The sequence below is a fragment of the Elgaria multicarinata genome, chromosome 8 (genome assembly GCF_023053635.1).
Source record: "Elgaria multicarinata webbii isolate HBS135686 ecotype San Diego chromosome 8, rElgMul1.1.pri, whole genome shotgun sequence".
In the NCBI taxonomy this organism is placed as follows: domain Eukaryota; kingdom Metazoa; phylum Chordata; class Lepidosauria; order Squamata; family Anguidae; genus Elgaria; species Elgaria multicarinata.
The window spans coordinates 36,638,007-36,658,289 of NC_086178.1; the positions used below are offsets into that span (position 1 = coordinate 36,638,007).

At 43.7% G+C, this 20,283-nt stretch overlaps 1 protein-coding gene across 1 annotated transcript in view; it reads left to right on the top strand.

Moving 5' to 3' along the window:
* Window positions 1–20,283, top strand: part of SLC9A9 (solute carrier family 9 member A9) — a 326,487-nt gene that overhangs the window by 61,131 nt on the left and 245,073 nt on the right. Inside the window, exon 5 of the mRNA XM_063132175.1 lies at window positions 17,405–17,520. Coding sequence (XP_062988245.1) covers window positions 17,405–17,520 — 116 coding nt within the window. The remainder of the gene's footprint in view (window positions 1–17,404; window positions 17,521–20,283) is intronic.

A 20,283-nucleotide genomic window follows, 5' to 3' on the forward strand; every position in this document is an offset into this window, starting at 1 on the left:
GGGGTAGCCCGGTACGAGCCCCGGGCTGGCCCCTGTGCATCCAGATGACGCCCAGGGGATCCCAGGCTCAGGCAGGGCTGAACCCCCCTTTGGCCCAGGCTAACCGGAACCTCGTTTGGCCTGGTATTACCTGCAGCCTTGGGCTGAGCCCGAGACTGCGGGCATCTAGCTCATTCTACCGCTTTTCCTGGCTACCGCGCTTACTCGCGAGTAGCTGAGACAAGCGGCGGAGCCTGGGGGAGGTGTGCAGGGAAAGTCGGAGCCCGGAGGAGGTGGGGGGAGATTGGAGCCCGAGGAGGTGGGGGGAAAGATTGGAGGCAGGAGGGGAAGGGGGCTGGCGGGTGGGCGACGGAGCTGGGGGGAAATTAAGCTGGCGGGAGAGGGGGGGACTCATGGCCAGGGAGGGGGAGCGGTGAGAAGGTTTTTTCTTTTTTTTAAAAAAAGGGCCTTACCTAAGCGCAGGAGCGTTCCTGCGTCCGGCCCCTTTAAAAAATAAAAAATGGCGGACATGATGGGGCTTTGCTTTCCCCCGTCATGTCCACGTCTAGCAAGGCGCGACAGCCCATGCTACTTGTAGCACGGGGTCTCCGCTCCTCCCGCCCGGATTAGGCAGTAGGTCTAACAAAGCCCTGAGTGTTATCTGTCCAGAGTGGTAAGAGCAAAAGAACTTGGTGAACTAGGGCAATGACTCTAGAGAACATCTGCTCCCCAGGACTTTGCATCCTTTGGGGGTGATCAGAGCCAGAAGCCGTAACAACTGGACATCAGCCAGGCAAGGAAATACCTCGTTAATTGCATACTCAAAATTCCTGATCCGTAACTTTTAGCAAATTGAGAAGAACATGCCCTTTTGTTCCAACATTCCTTATGAATCCTCTGTTTTCCCTGGCTTCAACCCTGCTCCAGAAATGTGATGGTAAATATTGCTTGTCACGCTCTCCCTCCTACCCCTCTCTCTGTATGTGTGTATATACACACAAGATTCCTGTGAAGTACAAAAAAACAGATTTTTTAGCAATCATTGTAACTAGCTGTACTTATCAATTGTATTACCGCATAGACATTAAATCAAATCTGAGATCAGTCTAGTTAGAAAGCTACAACTAATTATCGTAAGGGTGGGGGAAGACAATTCTGTCAGTATCATCTTTATGATTCAGCTATATAGTAGGCCAAGGAAGAATACAAATAGCAAGGTAGTGCAGCCTCAGTAGTAAACATTGGTGCTACGTTGGTTTCTATTAAGCTGCAGATCTCCAAACTACGGCACGTTTAATCAAATACCAGTTTGATGGTGGCACAACAGTTGTACCTTCAGTAGGTCTTTTAAAAACAGCAACCTTCTTTCCTTCCCAACAGCAGGTCAATTAAGGATGTCAATGGAAGAGGGAGATAATCTATTCACCACAAGTTAAGCAACAGCATCCTTAATGCTTGTTGCCTGCCGACTCATTCTTGATTAATGCTCACACTCCCAGACATGATTTAATGACATTTTGCCCTGAAAGCTTTCAATCTGGGTGCTTCCAGGCGGAGGGTTCCTAGCACTAGCAATCAGAAGGTTTGTGCATCTGTTCCATCCTCTTCTTTTTTCTTTTCTTTTTTTTCCTTAATGGATTTTCTGTGTTAAGAAAAAAAGATGGAAGAAGCAGTGAGGAACACAGGGAGAGTCATGAGTAGAAGACGTCATTGTCTGGACCCCTCCCCCTCCCCCCCGGACCCCCTGTAGACTTCTGTGAATGAGTCAGGATGATGGTGCTCTATAAGCCACACCTGGAAACACCCACTATCTCTGAGTCTTTTCTGCTCACCCTCCCATCACTTATCCTGGTGCCTCCTCAGCCATGGACCAGCTGGCCTTTCAATGAAGCTAAGGGAATGGGTGAAAGTGGGCAACGTAATATATTTTGTTCATACAGTGGAGCAGTCTTGGATTCGAGGCAAATTGGAACATTCATATTTTGGCACTATTGGCAGGAAGAGTGGGACAGAGGTCACTCAAGGCTTTGGCCTATGAAGGAGGTCAGTCAGGCCTAATGTGTGCCTTTCTTGACTCTCACCACCGAATGAGTAGAGAGTGTCCATAAACATCAGTGATTAGGAGCAGGGCTGGTTCCTGGTTTAAAGGGGGGGCTTTGGCAAAGTATTGAGCCTCCTACTACTCCTTCAGTGGGCCTTGAAGGCAGCAGAGCTGCTTTGACTCGGTTCTGGGTGACTGGGAGCAACCATTTAAATTCCTCACAATACCCCCTGAATAGTGTTTGCAGAGATGTTCTAAACACTCAAAGCCCACTGCCAGGATGAATGTATCTGTCAGTACTGCTTTCTCCTGTATTCATTTTTTCAGAATTCCATCCCATTTAGCAAAAAGTTTGTGATCTTGGTTAAGTTCTTATAAAAAGAAACCTGAATGAACTTCTCACCTGTCTCTAGCTCAGGCAGGAGCATAAGAAGAAGTGGGAAATCTATCCTGTGTTAGCTGTAGCAGACTCTAAGCTGTAGCAAATTATGGGGAAATACAAAAGGCAAGGCAAAAAACAAGAAATGCTCATGCACAAAAATTCCAGTTCAGCATGGGATCAGGCAAAGGCAAAGGCAGGAGTGGTCCAGATACAAGCTAAGTTCAAAGCATAGTAAAGCAGTAAGTTATTATACACAGCAAACAGGAGCTGATGAAAAATGTTGTTCCAACCCTGGTTAACCTACAGTGAAGCCTTTTTTTAACCCCAAACCGTGCTGAGCCCCACCCAGAGCTCAGCTGCATTAACCAGAGCTTCATGTTCAGAGACGTATTCCTGAGATGTCACTTTCTCCTGAGGAGTCCTTCTTTGCAAGCAAGCACTTATTCTCACTGGAACCATAGTGGCCTGTCACTTGAGGCAATGACACTCCTGGGGGACAGGGGGTTGCTCAGCCTCTGTCTCAGAGGCAGAGTACCCTCCCCATAATGGGGATGGACCTGCAGCCATCTCGTGGCCTGGTTACAGAGACTGATCTGGGGTACTCTCAGTTTCTGAGAGCTCCAGCTCTTCCTCTGAGGATGATTCCTCCAATGGAGGCATGACATGCCATGGTCAAGGTGGGCCATTCTCCGTGGTCCTTCTCTGTGAGCCCCTGCCAAAGGAAGTGAGGCAGGTGGCTACTAGGAAGAGGGCTTTCTCTGCTGTGGCATCCCGGCTGTGGAACGAGCTCCCCAGAGAGGTTCGCTTGGCGCCAACATTGTTTTACTTTCATCACCAGCTTTTTATTTTCTCAGTATTTTAACACCTCATTTAACTTAAATTTAGACTCTGCTGTTTTAATTTCATATTTTAACCTATATCAATTTTTGATGTGTGGTTTTATCCAGGTCGTGCTTTTTTTTTTTTTTTTGTATTTTGTATTTGTGTTTTTAAATTGTTGGTTGTTTTATTATGCTCTTCATGGTTTTAATTTTTGTGAACCGCCCAGAGAGCTTTGGCTATTGGGTGGTATAGAAATGAAATAAATAAGTAAATAAATTGCTTAGAGCAATGGTAGGCAACTTCATTGGTTGGAGGGCTAAATGGTGTCATGTCTAGCCCTGTTCCCCTTAGGCTGGGGGAAGGAGTTTCAGGCAATCAGTCAGAATCAGATACTGAAGCAGAAGAGATGGCGCCAGAAACATACCTGCCTATACCAGTGGGGAGAGGTGGCTCTCATGGGCTCTTCACCAGCTGGGAATGAACTTTCCCCAGAGCTTATCTCCTCAAGTGTAAACAACAGACAGTCTGTGGGAAATCAGTACTCTTCTGAGGGGGAGGGCAGTGAGAAGCTAGCTGATCCTAGAGTACGCCGCAGACTAAAATGGGTGGAGCTAAAGGAAGATAAGAGAAAGTCAGCCTGGCTAGCACCTCATCAGAAGCTGCATCAGAACCAGTCTCCCTGAAGTTAAAGCATTCTGGGAAAAGGCTTTTCGTTCTTCTTGAAAGGACAATTGTCTCTCATAGTTTGCAAAGTTTTGTGTAGAGCAAAGTTCCTAGAGATTAGACTATCTTCAGGTGGGAAGGGATGTTTATGCTTGAATAAAGCTTTGTGGATTACGTGGAAGACCTCTTTATTGTCTCCCAATAAGGCAGGAGTCCTTGGGAAACATGACACATTCTCTCCCTCCGAACCCAGAGGACACTGCACCCCTGCTGCCTCTGTGCTGCTGAATTTGCTGCCAAAATTTGGCAACAGGGCAGCAGCAAATGCTCCTGCAATTTTTTTCTAGAAAAAAAAGGTGTGTGCTCTCTCCATGCACCTTGTTTTATAGCAAAAAAAAAAAAAAAACCCTGCCCAGAGAGCTTTGGCTATTGAACAATTGAAATGTAATAAATAAATGGATGAAAACCACCACTTTTTTCTCACTGGTACTGAATAACAGTGGCAAATTCAGCAGCGCGGGACCAGGGGGGTGAATTGGGGTGGCAAAAAATGGCCAAAGGGCCATATGTTGCTAAATCTTGGCTTAGAGATCCATGATGACAGAACTGTGACTACTTGATTCTTGGGATTGCACTTCTGCACCATTGCTTTGATAAAATGTAACAGGAACTTAACAAGCCTCATGTAGTTAAGCTTTACAACATCTTTAATTTGCTTCACTGCTGTGCTGCTTCTTTTTTCAGAGCTGGTTAGAGATTTCTTTATTACAAAATTGACTTGTGCATTTGGAAATATCTTCAATATCCTCAAAGAAGAAGGTAAATTCCCTCAAATCAGTGTTTTTCAATACTTGAGGTGGGTAACCTTGCAAAGGTGTAGATAGATGCCGAAGGAGATGTAAGCTCTTACCTGACACCACTTGCTTGGGTCAGAATGGGGTGCTCTCCAAATGTGTTAGACGGCAACTTTCATAATTCCCAATGGGCTGTGGGTCCTGGCTCTTCCAGCATGACCATGGAATGCCCTTGGGTCCTCTATTTTTGCCCCTACCATGTTGTAGTCCAACATCATAGAGGTAAGGATTGCAGAGGTCTCTGCGGAGTGGGAATACGCCTCCAAGAACAGATTTCCTCTTCTGAGAGCGGACATCTCTCTGAAGAGCATCCTTTCTTCATACTATGGCCCTTGGAATACCCTGCCAGGGATCATAGAATTCCAGCCTGATATGCTCCAGTGCACATCCACACTTGCAATATGGACTATTACTCAGGTACAACACTGAGCACCATGTCTAGTTTTGGGGTTATGTGCAAAATACAATGTCATGTGAGCAGACATGCACTCACCCAATGGGATATTCCCTATCTCTTTTTCCCTGCAGCCCCAAATACACCCAACATCTGCTCTGAAGAGTTCCCCAACTCACTGGAGCAGATTTTTTGGGCATGTGGGAGGTGCAGGAGAAGAGGGAATCACCCCCTCCCTATTCCACAGCCGGAAGCCATTTTGTTGGTGGAGTTAACTAAACACAATGCTATATTATTTGACTCAGATTCTGTTATTTGGTTTTTCTAGCTGCACTTAAAAGCTTGGAGCCAAGTGATGTTACCCCATGGATAAAATTCATTCTTCATGTTGGCAAAAGAAGAGAGCATGCATAATACATTTTTTTTCTAATTGTAAAATCATTTTTTTCTATTGGTAATAAATTATTTTTAAGCCTGCCACTTATAAAACCCATGGTAATTGTTAACATAAATTATCTAACCATGCCCTTGTAAGGTCAGTACAAGTCATTCTTTTAAAGTATTTTCTTCAGGTCATAAGCTTTCCTAGTCATTTTGCTCTCATGCTGGTGTTGCTGTGTAGTTCAGTTAATCCAATAAAAATGTTAAAGTAGTGTCAAACATGATTTTTTTATGGTTAAATTCATGCCAGATTTTACAGCAGGGTTATTCCCTAATCTCATTTCCATTACTCTGAAAGTCACAAACTGATCTTAATTATCTCTTAATGGTAGTATAATCTCATTTTGAGAGAACGTGAGACATGGCATGCGAGGCCAGATCTTGTCGCAAAACTGCAAAGAACATCATTTTAAGTGCATTTTGATTGAAAATAGCTTTTTTGCTATGTTCTTGGGTTTTAAAGAAGGAGCATTAGGATGTTAAATAGTAGAAGCTGCAATCCCTCGAAAGTGAGCTCCACACAACACATTAGGACTTACTTCTGCATAAAAAAATGCTTAGAATAACTCTGACAAACTTTGAAGTGTAAATGGGAAATAAAATCTGATAGGCACAAATAGCAGAACATGGGATACAACCGTTGTGGTACTTTACCACTTCAGATTTATGGATGGGGTAGTTTGTTTGAGTATTCATCCATGGGGCGGGGGGAATCCCTACCGGTAAAAAACTAGCATTTCAGGGAAAAGGCTAGACAGGAATGGATGAATCTGTCAGTTTTGCTTTCTCCTGAATTCAGTTACTTTACATCTCATTGGCTTTCTTTCTTTTTACAATCAATTTCTTTCCATCATGCTTATGAAGAAATGTGTCACGCTTGCCTTGTTCTTATCAAAAGTGAACCACATTTCTCATCCATCTGCACTGGCCAAACTCAATAGGTACAGCCGTTCCCAGTGTGGACAAGACCGTGTTTGTAGCTGCTGCCATGTCGCTGTTAAAGTTGAGGAGCCTCTCAGAAAAAAAGAGGTTGCAATGCCTAACTCAGTACCACAGATATGCTTAAATACAGAGGATTCAGAAACAGAGTTTTAACTGCGAGGTGCTCACAGGCCTAGTTCACATGATCGCTGCAGTCCACTGTGGCTTATTTAAGTCATGGGCCTTAGCTAGACCTACCTTATAATCCAGGACGGAGGAGGGAAGATCTCGCATTGTGTTTAACGTGAGATCCCTCCTCCGCTTACACATGAGGCGAGACGACCTCAGGAAGAGAGGCGTCACGCCCGCCATTTTAAAATTATTTTTTAAAGGAGAAGCAGTGCACAAACACTCGTGCACTGAAAATAAGTGGGTTTTTAAATTTAATTTAGTTTCCCCGCTCCCCCCACCCTAACCCCGATGGGCGCAGCACACCTGAGGAGCGCTGTGCCCCGTGTGCAGCTCCCGGTGAGTAATCGCGCAGAGTTGGGTCAAACCGCACGCTCTGCGGTCTTGGGCTCAGCCCAGGAACGCGGAAAAAGCAGGCCCAAAGGAGAGGGCTCTATGCTGGGGCAAGGGAGGGATCATCCCTCCCTGATCCCGGGATCCCCTGTGTATCATGTGGATGCACAGGGACGATCCCAGGGTTCGCCCTGTGATAAAGCCCGGTCTAGCTAAGGCCATGGTTGGTTGTGGCCCATGCTGGTGGCCATTTTAAATGTTCAGGCCACAGTGGGCAGTTGCTATAGCGTATCATGACATGCAAACCAGGCACAGGGTTGTGGGTGTTCTTTTAACCACAGCAACAACCCACTCTCAGCAGGTTCACACATCATGATTAGCTGCAGGACCTGCTAGCTGCAGCTTGAATATTCACAATGGCCACCAGTACATGCCACAACCCACCATGGCGATCATGCGAACCAGCCCACAGCCTTCTTCCTGGATGATGGAATCTGTCAGTTTTGCTTTTTTTCATAACCATTTTTTTTAAAGTCTCTTTCTGTTCTATTAATGAAAGAATTTATGAATGTTTGTAGTTATCAAAAAAAAATTGGAACAAAATTCTCACCCATCTCTAGTCTAGTCTACAACATCTCTCTTTCACATATGGTCATTGTGCATAAGTTACATTGAATGCACATGGAAGGGTTAACAGAATCATGCCCACTGCCCAACTCCTCCATGAATTCAACATAAGTTGACAAAGCACCTATTACAAACCATAGACACATAGGGTTGTAGCCGATGGTATTGTTCCACTGATGGAAACTCTTCCAGCAGTGAAACTGGGAGGTGATTCCCCCCCTCTACCTGGAGGTCCCCGATGCACTGTTCTGGAGAGCTGTGAAATTTTTCGGGTGGCACAGAAGGCTGCAGGGTAAAGGACAGAGGGAGAAAGTCCCATCATGCTAGAAGACTTCCACTAGTGTGATGTTGGGTTTAACCTATTTCCCTGGTCTCCAGGATTGGGAAGCCTGTCAACAGTTTGTGTATGCACAGGGCCTTTTATTTATGTTTAATGTGCATAGGGAACAGGGTATGGCCAGTGGGAACAATCACATTCTTCCTTCTATGTGCACTGATACTACACCAATGTAATATCTCTAAAAACCTCTAGTTTTCTATGTACATAGAGGACTTTTTATATATGGAGGGTTATTCAGTTCTATGATTTCCACACCTGCAGTCTGAAGAGATACACTCAGGTATAATTTTAGCATGCGATGAGCTGCCTGTGTATACTGGTCCTCAGAGACATCAATGTTTATTTCCCACTTTTAAAGGTTCTTTTGAAAAGGAATCAAATGTCAAAAGAACCATTTGTTTAATTGCTCATAGTTTGGATAATAAAAGTTTTTGCATTCCCTCATGAAGGAAGTACTTATTTGATAGCCTGCTCTTTCTTCGTGATCTTTTCTTCAGCTTATTGCTTCAGAAAGAGTGATATTGCCTTATTCAAACAACTTTGTTGTTTGTGTGTGTGTTTATGAAACACACACACACAGAGAGAGAGAGAGAGAGGCAGGATCTACAATATTGCTTTATAACAGTTTATAATGGTATCGACAACTGTTGGGGACCATGACATGTTCCATATATGTTTTCAAAACTGCTTCCAAAGTGTTTTATCCTGCTTGGTATAGAGTTGGCCAAAGAGGAGTGGGGGAGGGAGGGAGAGAGAGGGTTGTTTTTTATATATATAAAGCACACTTGTTGTTGAACAGTGGGTGTTTCTTGAATCGTGGATTAACATGTTGTCTCAAACCAGGACATTTTCCACAGTGTGGCTTGTGAACCATGTAGTGTGGCTTATTTTTCTTGAACAAGCCACTTTGAGAACCCATGGTTTGTCGTTGCATTGTTCAGAGTGGTTAACAAGCCACACTTCATGGTTAATAAGCCATCCTATGGAAAATGCCCTGGGTTCAGACCCACAGTTCAACAAATAACCCACAGTTCAACAACAACCCACACTCAACAACTGTAGTGTGTTGTGTGAACAGCCCCTATTATGTATATGATTAGAGTTCATTATGAAAACTATAAGCAGTCCAGAACTAAACAAATTTTGAAATCAGTACATTAAATCAAGGCTGGGAGCTCTGTAGATTGCATATTGCTTAATAAATACAACATTCATGTATCTGGTCAAGAGGGCAGGGCTCCTGCAGCTTTAACTGTTGTGATGAAGCAGGAATTTCACCAGGAGCTGCATGCATACCAGTAACACCTGCTGATATGCCCTTTTCTATACAACTGTTAAAGATATGGAAGCCTTGTCCTCCTTTCCACATGGTCACCCTGTTTTACAGCTTCTCTTGCTATTTGTTTTTTCCTTATTCTTCTACTATGGAAGTCTTTGTGAATGCATTATTAATTGCTGAAGTCATAGTCTCAGTCCAAACTGTGATCACAAGCGCTGATTAATTCCACAAGGTTATTCATTGGTCTGTATGAATATTTATTTATTATTAAAGTTCATTCAGTCAATCTATATATGTCATCAATCATGTTGGGAAATTTTGGGAAGCTCTATCAATAACTAAGGTAGGCTTTGATTTAAAATTCAAATGGTTTTGCAGCAAGATGAAATATTCAGTGACACTCCGTTTTGAACTGTCTACATTTGATAGTGTTTCATGCCTCATTTGTCTTGGTAATTATGAGATTTTGGTCATTATTCAGAGATCAAGTGCAAACTCTTCATGGCGGAGATTCAGGTTTTATGTATAGGCAGTAATAACGACTCTGATATAAACTGAGCTCTGGAACACCGTGCTCTTCAACTTGTGTTTTGTTCATTACAACAACAAAACTCAAAAGCATTAAAGAAAGCTGTGCTTCTGAATTAGTATAAATTGGCTTCTTGTTTTAAATCCAAAACACTACTAAATAAATATAATGGTCATTAGAAAAAAAATGTTCAAAAAAATTGTCATAAAGTTTAGATCTCAAATGGAAAATTGGGGTATTTCACACCAGGTTGGGGCTTTCTTTTTTCACAGGAGTTCTGTAGATGGGTTTCTTTTCCAACAAGTATGGGCTGTGTTCAGAAGATTTGAATAAGAGAATTGCCCATGGATATTAATAATCATGGGGAAATTGCTCAACTGCTCATAGGAACCTGACCCTGGGACCTTCATACTGTGGCCAAATGTCTTCTTTTCTACTGGATTGCCTGGTATTTTGAGGGCTGCCCAGGAAAGCATCCAGTTTTCATATGCTCAACACCAGACAAAGAGGCTGAGAGGTGGTGAATTTTTTTATTTAAAGTAATTAAGAGAGCAATCCTATAGTCCCCAGACAAAGACTGAAGGGTCATGGGTTACTTTGGATTCCTGGATCTGAGCCAGTGTTCCGACCTCAAACCCAGGAGTCTGAGATCCTCCTCCTCCTTCACCTGTTGTGAAGAGAACCACGCCGCCTGCTTTGCCAAGGTCACCAAAGAGACCTTTGACAGGATGGAAAGGGGTGGATCTGTGGACAGGAAGTAGAGGAGCCTGGAGAGGCCAGCTTCTGCCATATCCAGAGGCTCCCCCAGCCTCCTCCCCCCCTCCCTGACAACTCAGCTAGACAGGTGAAAAAAGCCCATCTAGCTAAATTGCAGAGTGGGAGGTATGGTGAAGGTGAAGATCACCTCCACTTTCTACTGGGCACTTGATACTCATAAGCCTCTGAGTTTGAAGGCTTATAAGTAACATGGGTGGATCCAATAGGATTGCATCTTACAAGAGCAATCCTATACATGGGGAAAAGAAGTCCTACAACTCCCTGAGGAACGCTGGGAATTGTAGAACTTTGTTCTGTCTAAACATGCATGGGATTGCACCCTAAGCCATTAAAAGGCAGGTCAGCAGCTCATCTGCTTGCAGCATGGCATGAACTAATGCCTGTGGATAGGGTGGGAAATTACATTCTTGCTACTTCATTTATACTGCAAAACAGGAGCGACAAAGTTCTTTCAGCCTGAGGACTGACATTTTAGAGAAGCTCTCGGGGGCTGAATTCCAGTAGTGCGTGAGGCTAAAACGGGCCCAAAATACCACTTCAAATGCCAGTAACTAAGTCATATTCTCAGAGGAACTTTCCCAAACGATGACTTCAAACATCCCAAAGTTAAAATAGGTTCTGGAGCTAATTAATCCAATGATGAGCCTTGAATCTGATACTTAAAACCTGTTCTGATTTAACATACAGAATAAATAAACCATTCTTATATTTCCTCATTTTCATTGTATTAGATTTGCTCTGTACTCTGATAACAAACAAGCAAAACCAAGAAGTCTTCATTATATCTGATTGAATGTTTTCACCCAGTAGCAGCCATCAAGAAGCCTTGGGCTAGAACATAATCATGTCTAGACACAAAAAGATCCCCGAGGGCATATTAGGAGAGGAGAATCCAATAATGGGTTAGAAAACAGATTGGGCGAGTGAGATGTACATTAAAGTTTCAGACATTGCTATAGCATTTTGTGACACAGAACTGTGTGTTTAAAACTTTAGTTCGATACAATCTGCATTCGTTATTATGTTCCAAAAGATTACAAGGAAAAGACAGCATTTAACGATGGAGAATACGTCTCCTTGACATGCAGTCAATAAATAGATTTAGGTGTCTGGGTGAAGAACATGCAACGTGGTTTCATTGTACATAGAACAGATCTTCATTTAGACAGAAACTTCCATTCAGTTGTAATTATTATTTTCCTTGTGGCTTTAAATGGACAGCAGCTTCCATTATGTGCAATTACTGCCTTCAGCTGCAAGGATCTAGCTACTAAGTTCACTTGGTATTGCACACACACACACACACTTCATTTAAAAGTCCAGCTGCTTTCAAACATAGAGAGGGAAGCGGAGTTGATTCACTGTTCTCTTTGCCTTCATTCCAGTCCTTTTTGCCATTGCTGAGACAGTATATGAGCATCATCAGACAAGCATTTTATCGCATGATCGTTACTCCCCACTTAAGGATGTTTGCAGGTACTTTTGACAATGTCGTCGGCCTCCCGTGCGCCTCCCACTCCTTCTTGCCTTTTTTCTGTCACAAAATAGACCACTTTAAATCTGATTTTTTTTTAAAACGGAATGTGCTGCCATTTCCTGCTGTGTGCAGGAAAAGCAGGGTGATAAAAATGGCTACTGAATGGGCCACATGGTCATTGTTTACTTCCTCTTTCTTCCCCTGTGTGAAGAAAGAGGAAGTATCATGGGACAGAAGTGGGGCGGAAGCGACGGTAAGGAAACATGATTTCCCCCCATCTGATGAAGCTCTATGACTGTGTTTTAATGCTGTACAATTTTAGGGCACCTAGATCTGATTGGCGGTTCTTAATGATAGTGAGACTAACAATGTGGAGGATGGAGGAATGTCCTCTGTTAGCAATATGTGGAAGAGGAGGATAGGGTGTGAAGCGGGAGGGGCGTAGCAACACTTGTTAGGAGAAATATTAGATAGCTGTGGGTTTTCACTTTTCCTGCTCTCCACCTACCATTCAGTTTCTAGGGAGCCTAGTTAGGCTCTCACTTGCTTCTTAATGAGAGGTCCATCAATAATAAACCATCAATCATTCACGACACCAAGGATCAGGCCAGCACCAGATTTCCATGGGCTCTCAGCAAACCACCATCACCCCACCAGCCCTCCTTCTTTTAAGGAGGGATGGCCAATGAGGGCACAGGACTGGCAAAAGGATGATCTTTTTGTCACTCCTATGCCCACATTGGCCATCCTTCCAAAGGCAGTGTCCAATTGGTCCAGATCACTGCTACTCAAAATGTAAGCTAAAAAAAGTGTTTTCAAATGGCACCGTGATAGACCGACAGACTTGTCCAGCCAGCCACTTCATGCATGATCTATCATATGGTCCACTTTGTGTATGTCCTGCTTTGGCTAGATCAGAGTCAAACTAAGGGACAAGTTCAATAGCAAGTCAAAGGTCAAGCACATTGTCAAGAAGGAGAGTTCTGAAAGAAAGGGCTGAGGCATGGCCAATGTTAAAGCACAGGTAAGCAGTCCAACACAAACGTAGTCCAAGAAGCAGAGTCAATCAGGGGTCAAAAGGTCAGCAGCACAGAGGATCAGTCACAAAGCAAGAACTACAAGATACTGGAGCTGGTAAACCCACTTTGTTGCCACCAGCTAGTGGCTTTAACCTCCAACGCAGCACCCCTAACCCCAATTCCAACACCCCTTTCTATATCTCCGTCAATTTTCACGTTAGAAACCTCAAGTTAGGCTCCATGACACCTCATGCATGTATACACATGCATACCAAGACTCAAGCCAATCCAAGCCTCCCCTGATTTTTGGGGAATTTTTGAAAATCGGACACCCCAGTATCTCAGGGATTTAAAGCTGCAGACAGCTCAATGGGGCCATTTCAAAGGAAATCCCAACATGCCATGAATTGGGGAGTAGATAAACCTAAATATGAATCTTCTTCCACACTTGAAAAATTGGTTTGGAACTTCAAAAAGTCTAAGTGAGCTCAGGAAGGACTTATCCCCTGAGTCAAAGCAAGACACACACAAACCATCCCTGCGAGGCGGGCAGGGGAGGGGGGAGGGAAGGCAGGCAGGCAGAAGACATTTCTGGGGGCACAAGGAAGTGCGGCAAGGATGGGTTGTTTCTTTCTAAGCCAGCAGTAACGCATTGCAAACCAATCCTGCGAGGCGGGCGCAAGGAGTCTACTTAAAAAGGACCTAAACATTTGTCTGGTTCTAAATATGTTCAAATGCGCTAACCCAGAAGAAATAACACCAATAACTTCCACATCAATCAAATGACCTAATTGCAAGAGTGTACTGTTGAAGTCAAATAAATACACAATCCACTGGAGCTATTGTTTTGCTGTTGTGGCAGAGTTGTTAAGATTTATCCGTTTTGTTTTCAGCAATAAGCCTGAAAATTTTAACAGAGCCTGTACTTGTAGAATTTAGCCATAAATAAATAAAACAAGGAGTGGTGCGAAAACAATCCTTTTAGAGGTGTCAGAACACATCACCACATGTCAGCGGGCGTAAGGAGTTTCTTTCTAAGCCAGCAGTAACGCATTGCAAACCAACCCTGCAAGGCGAGCGCAAGGAGTTTCTTTCTAAGCCAGCAGTAACGCATTGCAAACCAATCCTGCGAGGCGGGCGCAAGGAGTTTCTTTCTAAGCCAGCAGTAACGCATTGCAAACCAATCCTGCGAGGCAGGTGCAAGGAGTGAGCAAAGGATGGCTTGTTTCTTTCTAAGCCAGCAGTAACGCATTGCAAACCAACCCTGCGAGGCGGGCGCAAGGAGTGAGCAAAAGATGGCTTGTTTCTTTCTAAGCCAGCAGTAACACATCACAAACCAACCCTGCGAGGCGGGCACAAGGAGTGAGCAAAGGATGGCTTGTTTCTTTCTAAGCCAGCAGTAACGCATTGCAAACCATCCCTGCGAGGCGATCACAGAGGAGGAGGACAGGCGGGCAGAGAGTCAGGCAGAGATATGCCATAGATCTAGTATGGGGGAGTCAGTCCTGGCAGATGCCCCACCACAGCAGCACCCCGGGGGGAAGGCAGGCAGGCAGCAGACATTTCTGGGCACACAAGGAAGTGAGCCAAGGATAGTTTCAAAGTCAGTAATGCAAACCATCCCTGTGAGGCGGGAGCAGCACAGAGAGATGCCTTTTCTTTTGCATCCCATAACTAGGAGGCTAGGAGGATAAGAGTAAAGCTTTGTGATCCTTGCTTCAGAGTTGATTGACTGCACTGTGATCACAGCCATTATTAAACAACAACAACAATAGTAACGTTAATAATAGCAGTACTAATTAATATTAATAGCAATAATAATAATAACAACAACAACAATAAGGAGTTGAACCACAATGAAAGCCTGCCTGACTTCACTGAAGAGGAAAAGCCAGGAGAGCTTGGGCTCTGGGGTGTAAATATAAAATGGAATAAATAAATAAATAAATAAATAAATAAATAAATAAACAAAGGAGGGGTGGAATTAAAAGCAGCAGTGTTGCTGAATAAACAAGAAGAATTTTTTTTAAAAGGCTATGTCTGTCTTTTACCAGTAAGAGGAAAGTGGAGGTGCCCAGGGAGAGGGGGATATGCCAATTTTTGACTGGCCCTAAGTAAGAACCAGTCTTAAGAAGCTACCTGTCACTTCAACTCATGATAGGCATTAGTCTCCACTAGTTACTCTTTGGAGGGCTCTGATGACCCTCCAAGGGTGGGAGAGTGTGTGCACTGGGCACGTCCACATGCCATAGGGGACCTCATCCCCTTGCACCACATCTATTCAGTTGTTCACCAAGGTTAGGGTGGGTAGCAGTGCTGTGTTTCCTATCTGTTATTTATTTGCTTAGTATATGATTTCAGGTTGTGTTTGTGCATTTGGTGGGGCTACTGTTTTAAAAAACACTGGGAAAAGTCCGTTCAGACTAAGAAAGAGAAGTTTCCCAGTATCCCAAGTTACTAAGTATCCTGTTTTGCCTATCCCCTCCTCAACTTTGGGATCATGTGATCATGACTAGGAGTTGAATCTGCCTCTCAGCACTTCAAAAAGGTACCTCTCCTGCTTTTTTTACCTGATTTTTTAAAAAATAATAGCAAACGAACCACACCACGCAGAGTGCTGAGAGTAGGCTCAAAATGACCCCCAGCCACAACTCTCTAAGCACAAGAAATTTCAGAAAGATAGCTTTAAAAACAACACAGTTATGCCTTAAGCTTTTCCGCAATGCAATCCTATGGGCAAAATTATCCAAAATGGCGGGTGGATCGCTCCGCGAAAAGAGAAGTGCTTCTCCTATGGCCGCTTCTCTTCGCCATGCTTCTAAGGGTCCCTGGTTCGCTTCTACTCCGCCTCTGGGCAAGGCGGAGCAGGCCAATTCGCTTCTGATTCTCCGATTCTAAGCGGAGCGGAGCACATCCCTAGTGAGAACCAGTATTATGTCATCTGTCCAGCTACAATAACAATTTCCAGCATAAACATCATACATCTATCAAAAGCAAGTCGGATTGAGTTTCATGTGGTATGCTTACAATGGGAAAATCTCAGTAGGTTCAGGGGTTCTGTAGGAAAATAAGTTTCATGGAAATCAAGTCTGGATCTGTGGTAGAAGGTAGAAAGCAGAAAGGATGGGCGCCAATACAGCTCCATTCAACCAGTGTTCCCTCAGCCCGTTAAAGAGAAGTGCTGTATGTGGTAGCTGCCACCACCTTCATTTTCCCAGAATGCCTCTAGGTCTTAATGCAGTGTATGATGGGTGGGGCCCAAAGTCATGGGGGATATTGCAGTTGGCAGTGGCTGTAGCAGTGGCAGTGCAAAAAAAAAAGAAACCTCAGGAAAGAAGAAGAAGAAGAAGAAGAAGAAGAAGAAGAAGAAGAAGAAGAAGAAGAAGAAGAAGAAGAAGAAGAAGTAGAAGAAGCTGCTGTTCTACAACCCTTGCCAATGGTGATGCCACCTGTGAGAAAGTGCTGGAGAATTTCTCCTCCCCCTGGAGAAATTCAGTGAAATTGTTCCACACACACACACACACACACATACACACAATTTCTCTACCACAAATAGGGTGGAGAAGTTTGAGAGGTCACATGTGCACAGCTCTACTTAAAAAGGACCTAAACATTTGTCTGGTTCTAAATATGTTCAAATGCGCTAACCCAGAAGAAATAACACCAATAACTTCCACATCAATCAAATGACCTAATTGCAAGAGTGTACTGTTGAAGTCAAATAAATACACAATCCACTGGAGCTATTGTTTTGCTGTTGTGGCAGAGTTGTTAAGATTTATCCGTTTTGTTTTCAGCAATAAGCCTGAAAATTTTAACAGAGCCTGTACTTGTAGAATTTAGCCATAAATAAATAAAACAAGGAGTGGTGCGAAAACAATCCTTTTAGAGGTGTCAGAACAAGTCAACACATCACCACATGTCACGCTACTTATGTGAAGGTTCTATAATATTTGGCAGACCGTTCTTGATTATCTCTTCTTCGGCTTATTTCATATTATTTCTGTAAAATAAATGGCTAAATATATTGTCATCTGTCACTGAGTGAATAAATGGATAATGTTCAGTGAAAAGGTAGATTTGGTTGGGGGAGGGGGGTTGTTCCTCAAATGTCTAGAAAATGTTGATCCAATATTTCAGGGCTCAAACAGAGCTAGATTTACATGACAACAGCAATTTATGTTTAGTATTGCTGTAATGACATGTGTTGGCGGGAAAAGTAAAAAATGCTGCCTGGCAGCTTAAAAGGGAAACCACTTTAAAATGTGTGGAAAGAAGAGCATAGAACCATTATGGATCTCAATTGTTGTTATTCTCCCCCACCCCCAATCCTGCAGGTTAATCATGTATGGCTTTGTCAAGGCTATGGTTCATATCAACCAGCTGAAGAGCGGCGACTTTCACTTCACTGACTGTTTATTATTTGGTTCTTTGATGTCCGCTACAGATCCAGGTAACTGTAAAATGTATTAAGATGACAATTTTACCTGCTCAATTCCATATCCTAAACCTTCTGGCGTGTGGTGTGGGGGAGCACATGTGGCCCTGTGTTTCTCACCCCTGTCCTAAATTCAGATGCCCCAGTCCAGAGTCCTAGTGCTGCAAATGTGCAATACTATGTCCCATTTTCAGCTCTGGCAACAGCATCCAGCATGGTCAGGCAACCTTGACTCCAGACTGTAAACATCTGGGGAGGAACAAAGTCCCACCATTTTTCATGCACCACAATGTTGGTGTCCAGCATTGCATTGTGGAGCATAAAAAATGGTGGCTGCTCACCCTCTATTCAGTCAATTGGAGTGCTCTTGTTGCCACTGAATAAGCAAGGCTGCTTAACCAGGGGAGGGGGAGGGGGCAACAAGGGTGATCAGCACTGGGGTGTATTGGTGCAAGAATTTGAGGACCCGCCCTGTCCGTTTCATCCTCACACAGCTTTCATTAAGAGATCATGACTGGGCCAAGATGACCTGGTGAGCATCACTGATCAGTGATTTGAACTGAGTTTTCCCTGACCCAAATCCATCTCTATCCACCAGTACACACTGTCATACACCCTGATGTTCTTATAGTTTCTCCGAATGTGCATGCTATCAGCCATATCTCATGGAATATTTCTATTCTTTTAAGCTTATCCCAGATCTTCTGAGAGGTACTGGTAAAGCGGGCACTTCATTTCAAATTTTGCTTGAGGCAAAATGTATTGGCAACTCTATTCGGGACAGACTTTGGTTCAGAGATCTAAACGAGATTGCACACGTGTTTCTGCAGCATCCCTACTTGACTGCACACAATTTTTGTTTGTTTGTTCCCAACGCTGTTACTGTTATGCAATCATATCAATGGACTGCTGGTGCTAGATGAGGAAGGAAGGGTTTTAGAGATTGTAGGCAATCGATGGCATTTTTCTCATTACCTTTCAGGGCATAGGAGCCACTGTCATTTTCAAATCCATGTCATTTTTACAGCTTTTACCCATAAGTTCTGTTTTTTTCTGTTTCTGCATTAATTCTCTCTCTCTCTCTCTCTCTCTCTCTCTCTCTCTCTCTCTCTCTCTCTCTGTGTGTGTGTGTGTGTGTGTGTGTGTGTGTGTTTGTAAGCATTTTCTCTCAAAATACATATTCAAATATATATTTTAATATTTTTAAATTGCCGAGAACTTGTATTGCAACATTCAGAGAATGGCAAACTCTCTTGGATCAGTATGTTATGGTCTGCACACATTCCTAAAAGAAGTGCAGATCAGGTTGTTTCACATAGGAATTTACCAAGAACAAATTCCTCAAATATTCCTAAATGCCAAACTGCCATCGAATGAATTGAATTCTTGTGCTGTAATAAGTTTTCCATACTCTTAATTTGAAGAGGGAGTACCTTTAAACAACAACAACAACAACAACCAAAATCCATGTCTCTGGCTAGATCAACACTATGGCTTTGTGACGGGATTGAAGTGTACTGAAACTGTTGGGGCACACTAAATATTCCATATACCACTCTCATCATTTTATTTCCTGCTTTTTATTCCACATTATTCAAAATACTGCAACAAATGTCATTGTGTGTCCTATGAGGTATAAATGCACAAGAATAATATAGCATTACCATGACTGCACTGTGATGATTTGACACCAGGTATAGATCTGGCCTTCTATCTTCTTGGCATTCATAGAATCATAGAATAATATTTATTTACTTATTTATTTATTTATTTATTTATTTATTACATTTATATACCGCCTCACAGCTGAAGCTCTCTGGGCCCCCTAGGGTTGGAAGGGGCCTATAAGGCCATTGAGTCCAACCCCCTGCTCAATGCAGGAATCCACCTTAAAGCATCCTTGACAGATGGCTGTCCAGCTGCATCTTGAATGCCTATAGTGTGGGAGAGCCCATGACCTCCCTAGTCAATTGGTTCAATTGTCGTACTGCCCTAACAGTCAGGAACTTTTTCCCGATGTCCAGCCAGCATTTGGCTGCCTGAAACTGTGATGGAACCACTCAGCTTCACTCAGTGATTCCCCGGCCAGCCCAGACACATGCCCCTTCATTGCCACTTTTAACCCTTTAGGAGTCTAGGTTCTCAAGGAATGACACCACGCAGGAGATAGGGACCAAACACTTTTATTCTTCACACAACACACTTCCATAAGGGTCCACACATTAAGGTAAACACGTAAGAAGTGTGGGGGGGGGGGACACAGACAAAGGAATGACACACTTCAGACAGCAGGGACTAACACCTCACCCTTTTTGCACACTCAGACCAATTGGATTCGCACTCACTCCCCACTAACCACCCACCAGCTGTAACTCCGACAAGGTCCCTTGCCCACTCGTACCCAAACCTAATCTAAAACAAAACAAACACTTAACACTGTGACTCAACCTCTGTTGCTCACTTTGACTTGCCTTCACGCCACTCGAACTGACTCTTTCCCTCAGCAGCCACGTGGGGCTTCCGCCATCCAGCCGGCCCGGCCTGGATGCTCTGGCTCACTACGCACTCACCGGACTCCCAACACCCATAGGAAAGAGGCTGGACACTTGGGTGCCCAAGCTTTTTATCTCTTTCTGGGACCCCCTTGTCACCAGACCCACCCTGACCAATAGAAACCCCTTAGCAACCCACACCTCACCCGAAGGGAGGGGGAATGCTCGCAGACATTGCATAGCTGCAACTTGTTACTCTCCCCCGGTACCAGCCCGGGGAGGCGTT